This window comes from Octodon degus, unplaced genomic scaffold (genome assembly GCF_000260255.1).
Source record: "Octodon degus isolate 3935 unplaced genomic scaffold, OctDeg1.0 scaffold00053, whole genome shotgun sequence".
Classification (NCBI taxonomy): domain Eukaryota; kingdom Metazoa; phylum Chordata; class Mammalia; order Rodentia; family Octodontidae; genus Octodon; species Octodon degus.
The window spans coordinates 312,509-320,163 of NW_004524629.1; the positions used below are offsets into that span (position 1 = coordinate 312,509).

General features: G+C 43.9%; 1 protein-coding gene across 2 annotated transcripts; it reads right to left on the bottom strand.

Annotated features, from left to right (window-relative positions):
• Positions 1 to 4,209: 4,209 nt before the first annotated feature.
• Positions 4,210 to 6,894, bottom strand: LOC101591528 (cadherin-1-like). Of its 2 annotated transcripts, XM_023717635.1 has the most exons (2): positions 5,720 to 6,894; positions 4,210 to 5,533 (listed from the first exon to the last, which is right to left on the bottom strand). In XM_023717635.1, exons 1-2 carry the CDS (start codon positions 6,892 to 6,894, stop codon positions 4,210 to 4,212), a joined length of 2,499 nt encoding a protein of 832 aa, XP_023573403.1. The 2 variants fall into 2 exon arrangements, with proteins under 2 accessions (XP_023573403.1, XP_023573402.1); XM_023717634.1 differs by having other exon boundaries at positions 4,210 to 6,894.
• Positions 6,895 to 7,655: the final 761 nt, after the last annotated feature.

A 7,655-nucleotide genomic window follows, 5' to 3' on the forward strand; every position in this document is an offset into this window, starting at 1 on the left:
TTAATTGCACCTGTGGATGCTGTCTTCCAAGCTAGCCCTCAGGACGGCCTCCAGCCCTAACTCAACTCTCCTGGCAGCTTCTCTCCCTCTCACTCTCTTCAAGGTGACCTTTAACTGCACTTACAAGGAGATGCATTCCTTTCACTTTCTCTGTGATGATAACTTTTGTCTACACTCTAGGGAGATATAATCAACTACTTGTGTAACTCTCATTTTGTTATTGAAATGATTCCTGGCATTTTAGGCATCATACAAGACAGTTGGACATCTTGAGGAAGGAAAGAGAAGTCTTCAAGTTCCACCCTTGAAAGCTTCCTCTCTTCTGGAGTGCTGGCCCGAGCTCTTCCCTAGCTGCATACTGTGCACAGGAAATGGGTCTCCTTCCTGCCACTGCTCTTAGCAGTGAAATAAAGAGAACAGAAGAGAAGGGGCAGGTCTCTCAAACTCCTTTTCTACCTCACTCTTCTAGAATTAGAGGATACTATTTGCCTTCTTTGTCCACTAAAGTAATTTTTTCTTATTTTCTATTTTTCATGCATTATCCAATTTGATGAAATAATTAGAAGTGAGCTAAAATTAGTTCAAATCTATGCACACAATTAGACATTTTTGGATCACATGAAAACACTGTCTCAGTACATAGTGAAATTTATTCCTGTGATGACTTCTTGTGTAGTCGCGGGCTGCCTAGGTGATTCTATTGACTTGCTTTCCTAACAAGATTTCATTTTTGTCTTGTGTCATAAGCATTGTCATCACTGTGCTACCTATAGCAGCAGTGTCTAATCTTTCTGCCATCTTCACCCAAGAATTCTTTTGCTGACATTGCTTTCGGTCAAATATGAAAAAGCACTTGTTACTCTGTTTACTGTCATCCATTACTATTTTGAACTCTTTAGATTGATAATTCTTTAAAGGAAACATCAAAGCTAGCTCTTTTTTTTTTTTTTTTTTTTTTTTTTTTTTTTTTTTTTGGTATTTGTGAGACAGGGTTTCACTCTGCAGTTCAGGCTAAACTTGAACTTACTTTGTAGTCCAGACCAGCCTTGAACTCACAAAGATCCTCCTGCCTCAGCCTCCCAAGAGCTGGGATCACAAGCTTGTGACATCACGCCCAGGTCATACATCTTTATGTACACTTTCCTCACATAAAATATAGAGTTTTGGTATAATGTTTGAGTATGTATTGGATGCAGGAATAAAGGAATAGGTAATAATATAAACTCAGAAACTATCAAAAGGAATCTTAAAATTCTGAGAAGGTATTTGCTGGTTTTTTAAGGAAAACGGTCTTAATTAAGCATCATGATGGCTTGGGTCACCAGTAGTACCACTCTGTAATCTGATGCAACTAAATATTTCAAGTTTGAGGTCCTATTTATGTTAAAATTATGTGAAATGTTGACTCAGGATCACCTGTTCTTGGTTCATTTTCCAACCAATACCTAACAAGGTGCCAGTCTGAGAAAAATAAAGATGGTTTACTTTTTTAAAATTGGTTCAACAAAATTCTTTAACAAAATTTATAAAAATGCATCACCGTTGCAAATTCTTTTCTCAGCCTAGAATGTTTTCCTTTTCTACTCCAAAAGAAGTACAAAATTATTAGCCCCACACACATTTACACTCAAAACTAAAATAACACTCTCGACACCCAACTCCATTAGATATTGTTTAAACTGCAGCAAAAATCAAGAGAGTTCCAACAATTGATTACAGACATTTTTTTTTTTTTCGTTCTCCAAACAGTCAACAGTAAAGCAATTTGGGGGCCAGCCAAATAGCTGAGCAGATTAAAGCGCCTGCAAGCGGGTGCAGGGAACAGCAGTTCGATCCCCAGGCCTGCCGTGCCGGCCCCACCCCAGGGACGTGCTGAGATAGCAATGGAGACTGGGCATGGTAGCACGAGCCTATAATCCCAGCTCTCAGGAGGCTGTAAACATGAGGATCACCATGAGTCTGGTCTAGTAGTGAGACCCTGAACACCCTGTAGATCCTCCGCCTAAAATACAAAAGAAAAAACACAGCAAAGCAATTTCAAAGACCTCTTTTCTGCGATAGTCAACAGTTGAAATTTGGATTTTAAAAAAAAGAAAAAAAATTTCAATCAAGGTCCTTTATCTTGCCCCCTGCCTTTGGGACAGGATCTCAACTATGTAGTGCAGGCTGACCTCAAACTCCCAGTCTTCCCCTTGCTTAACATCCAGTAGAATAGTATTTTCTTTCTTCCCCTAAGAAAAAAAGTTCAAACTCTCTGATAGTCTATGTTCTGTGAACACTTAGAATCTGGCATTTATGTCCAGATTGGTCAGCACTGTTTTTAGATACCATCAAGAGTAGACACTTGGAGAAGTTGAGCTTCTTGGTACAGACCATGGGATGAGGCTTTCAGGTGGGAAACACATGTTGAGAGTCAGCTGTGGATGTTCAAGGAAAGAAGATGCTGGCCCGCCTCGGCCATCCTCAGCATCAACTTGCTAAATGGCCAAAATCATGGCGGGCTCTCCTGCTGTCTCCGTAGTTCTTTGCTGTCTTTGGCTGTAGTGCTGTAGGTGCTATGCTAAGAGTCATTAATAAGCACAAGAAAAGTAGCACCTGGAAGTTCACCATATTTTCTGGTCAAGTCTCCTGATATAGAACCCAAGTACTCTGCAATGATAGTCACATAACAAACACAGACTCAGAACACATGAGTGTGCAAATGTCCATTTCAATCTAATGCCCAGGAGCTGGAAAGGAAAACTGAGAAAGGTCTTTAGAATGCACAATAATCAGCCAAGACATGGCCAGACTTGGACACACACCTGTCACCCTGAAAGGGCCCAGGCTTATATTAATATGCTGAGCTGTGAAAAGCTCAAGTCAACAACTTCTGTGGATAACCCACTACTGTTGTGGACTGCTGGACTGTGTTGGATTGTTTTGCTGAATTCAGGCACCTATAGTATTTAGATGCCAATGGAATACCCATCTCTGACAGGACTAAACAAATAAAGGGGATACAAAGGAAGCATCATTTTGTATCCGTATATGCAGAATAGTTAGGATAGATATACAGCTACTTTCGCTTAATGCAATGAGAAGAAAGATTTGTAGTAATAGTGTTTGGACAGGATATCCTGTCTGCTTCTTGTACTATGGATAACCACTAAGAAGATAACAATGTGCAATGTATTAATTATTGAAACTGTCCTATTAATCAGTTTTGAAACTGTCTCATTGCTATTTGTTTCTCAATAAAATAAAATAAAACCAAATAAATGAAAGGGCCCAGGCTTGTCTGCAGCAGGTCTCCCACATGGGGCAGGATTTTAGGAATACGCATGGAGAGAGATCAGGACACAGGACAACAGTGCAGTGATCAGGGGGTGTGGGAGGAGCCACTCAATTCAAAAAAGAGTAAAAGGAAAATATTTTTTAAAATATATATATGACATTTTTCTTTCAGTCTTCCTTTTAAATTTGAGGCAAACCGGGGCTGGTGAGATGGCTCAGTGGTCTAAAGCACCTACTTAGAACAAGCTTAGCAAAGCACAGGGACCACGGTTCAATCCCCCAGCACCACATGCCAGACAGCCCTGCCCCCTGGTGGGCTGAGCTGGCCACACACACACACACATAAATAAAAATTAAAAAATTAAAAAAAAAAAATTTGAGGCAAACCCCCTAAAGGAAATCTGTAAGTTGCTAACAGAAACAAATTTGGTTGATTTGTTGGTTGGTTGGTCTGCTGTTTTTAAGCGAGGGTCTATGTAGTTCAGACTGACCTTGAACTCACTACATAGCCCAGCTGGCCTCAGACTCACAGCAGTCCTCCCACCTCAGCCTGCTGAGTGCCGAGATTACAAGTGTGTGCCGCCATGCCTGGCAGTTAGTAAAAACGTCTGAGGCTGAAACTTTGAAATACCAAAATTTCACACGCTTTGGGACCTCATTACCGTATACAGATTATAGGGAGGTGGGTACAAAAGCAAAGATTCCATGAAGTTAAAGCCTTACACACACACACACACACACACACACACACAGACACACACATACACACACACACACACACACACACACACACACTATGAAGGAGAAACCATAACTATCTGAGCTGTATAATGGATCAGTCTTGTTCCCAGGAATTCATCTCAAGGGATGGGAGCTGAAAATCACCAGGAACATTGTTCTTCATTGCACACCGCTGGAGCCTCCCAAGTCCCTTCAGTCCTCCTGCCTGCCTCCATACATGTCTGCCAACTTCTTGAAGCGATTGCCCCACTCGTTGAGGTAATCGTAGTCCTGGTCCTGGTCCTGGTCCCACTCAGAGGAGTTCAGGGAGCTCAGACTGGCAGCTTCAGAACCGCTTCCTTCATAGTCGAACACATGCAGAGAGTCATAGGAGGGCGCTGTGAGGTCACTGTCGGCCACCTTCAGGTTGTCATCAAGAAAATTCCCAATTTCATCGGGGTTGGTGGGGCGGGGTCGGTACTGGGGCATGCTCATGGGGGTTGGGGCTACATCACTGTGAGTCACTTCAGGCCGAGCATCCAGGACCAAATGCAACTGGCTCAAGTCAAAATCCTGGTCCTCTTCGCCACCTTCTTCATCATAGTGATAGACGTTTTCCCGAGAGTCATCTTCTGGGAGTAGTAAGGGCTCTTTGACCACTCCTCTCCTCCAAACAAACAGTAGGAGCAGCAGAATCAGAATTACCAAAGCAAGAATTCCTCCTAGAATGCCCTGGATGGCAGGCACCTGCAGCCTGGCGTAATTTGCCCTCGTGCAGTTGTTGACAGCCCCTTCACAGTCACACACTCCAACATCCAAAGTGGTCACTTCATCTTTGTTCTGGTTATCAATGAGTTTGAGATTGATTTTGTAGTTACCCACCTCCATGGTTTTCTTTGGCTTCAAAATGATGGATTCTTGGGTTGAATTGAGGTACTCAATGGTCCAGTTGGCACTCGCCCCATGGGTGAGCTCTGCCATGAAGGGGGAGGTGTTGGGGGGAAGATCTGGATCAATGATGTTTATGACATGAGGCTGGGGCTCCCTCTGGCAGAAGTGCATGTTTCGGGGTTCTGGGATGGGGGCATTGTCATTCACATCCGAAAGGATCAAGAGGAGGGTTCCTGTTCCAGTGGCGATTGGAGAGCCGTTGTCGGTGGCGATGAAAAGCACTGTGTATGTGCTATTCTTTACATGTTCAAAGGCCTCTCTGTCCAGCTCAGCCCGAGTGAAAATGGCACCAGTGTCCGGATTAATCTCCAACCAGTTGGCGGTATCCCTCCAAATCCGATACGTAATCTTCTGTTTCACAAATATGTCTGGCTCCTGAGCTGTGTAGGATGTGATTTCCAAGCCCACCCCAAAGTCTTCTGATTCTTCTACTCTTTTTTGGGGGGGCACAAAGATGGGGGCTTCATTGACATCCAGCACATCTACAGTGACAGTGGCTGTGGAGGTCTGAAGAATCACTTCAAAAGGAACCGCATTTGTTGCTGTCACATGTAGAATGTATCGCTGCTTGGCCTCAAAATCCAAGCTCTTAGCTGTTTTCAGAATGCCATTGTTGGTAATTGGGTCTGTGGTGACTATGAACTGCTTGTCAGGATCATTTAGTATGGTGTACACGGCCTGCCAAGCTGGGGTATTGGGAGCATCACCATCAGTCACTGTGAGCGTAGTGATGACAGCACTGACCTCATTCTCAGGCACCTGACCCTTGTACGTGGTGAGGTTGAAGATGGGAGGATTATCGTTGATGTCAGTCACTGTGATCACAGCTTTTGCTGTCGTGCTTAAGCCATTACCTTGAAGGTCAGCAGCCTGAACCTCCAGGATATACTTGGGGTGACTCTCTCGGTCCAGCCCGGTGGTGACCATACTGATGACCCCTGTGACTGGGTGGATGATAAACATTTGACTGTGAGGCAGTGTGGGCTCTTGGCTGAGGATAGTGTAAGCAATCTCTGCATTGTAGGTGTTAGGGTCATCTGCGTCAGTGGCTGACACCTGCATCACAGAAGTTCCTGGAAGAGCACCTTCCGTGACAGATCCCTCAAACACCTCCTTGATGAACTGAGGCTTGTTGTCATTCTGATCTGTCACTTTGATCACGATCTGCATGGGATGCTCCACTGCATTCCCATTCAATGACACAGCATGAGCTAAGAAAATGTAGTTGGCAATATTTTCTCTATCCAGAGGCACTGTCACCATCAGCCAACCTGTTTCTCTTTCAATAATAAATACACCAACAGGGGGTGAGTCAGCTCCTTGGCCAGTGATGCTATAGAAAACCTTAGTTTTTTTGCCCTTGTTGGATTTGATCTGAACCAGCCTTTTAGGAAATGGGCCTTTTTCATTTTCTGAGCAGCTGATGGGTGGGGTAACCCAGTCTCTCTTCTGCCTTCTGAGACCATGGTGGAAGTTGGGAAATTTGATCACTTCTAGCTGTGTTCCAGGGGAATTGTCCTGGTTACTGTCCTGGTGGTGGAGGTTGTCATGGTGCTGGTGGTGGCTGTGGTGCTGAGGATGAGTTCCCTCTGCCTTCAGTGTAACTTTGGTGGAAAACTTTCTGAAGGAGGCATCCCAGGCATGGACAGTAAAACTGGTCTCTGGTTTATGAAGCTGTAGAGGGCGTCTCACTGTAACTACACCATCTGTACCCACTTTGAATCTGGAGTCGGCAGAATAATACACTGTTCTTGGTTGACCTGTGCATCTTTCAAAACTCATTCTGCCCAGGACACGGCCTCTTTCTAGGTGCCACTGGGAAACTGTAAAAGTGTAGCTCTCGACACCAAAGCCCGGGTGGCAGGGCTCCTCCAGCTCCTGGCAGAGGCATGGCGAAATCTGCAGCAGTAGCAGGAGTGTGCAGAGGCTGTGGCATGAAGGGCCCATGGCACACTGGGTGGGGGCCAAGGGAAGGCGGTGGCCAGGCTGGGCTGGATCAGAGCCTAGACGACTCTTGCAAATTCACAGGTGCTCCGTGGCTCCCGAAGCCACTCGAGATGGTTCACTATTAAAAGAAGCAGACTTATTCAAACTATATTTTATTTACTTAGCATAGGAATTTGAATTCAGGACCTCATGCTTACTAAGCAGGTACTGTGCCACTGAACTATATCCCCAGCCCTTCAAACTATGTTTAGCACTATAAAAGTCTAATTTTCACAAAGAAATCTAGTGCAAGAAGAAGGTATATGCTTTGGAATGAGATACAGCATAAATTCTCATTTTTTCCTTCATTAACAACTTGAAGGGGAAGGTCACATAATACCTTTCATACTCTTATTTCTTCACACAGAAATTGGAAATAACAACAATAAGATCTGTTCCACTGAGATATTAAAATACCAAATCAAATCATGCGTCCATATCACCATCTTTGTACAAATGAGACACTCAATAAATCATTTTCCCCATTTTTTAACTTTGAGCATTGTCTGTCTAAGTACTTGTACACATGAATGCCTTTTTCTATTGGGAGATTGCGAGTGGAGACACTAATTAAACAGTCCTTGGAGTTGTGCAGGATGGCAGACTTGTACATAACGTTCCTCTTGCATGCAATGAGCCCTTACTTCCTGGTCAGAGCAAGTACTTGATGTCTTAACACTTAAGGCTGCAAAAAAACATGATTTAACTCTCAGATATATGGT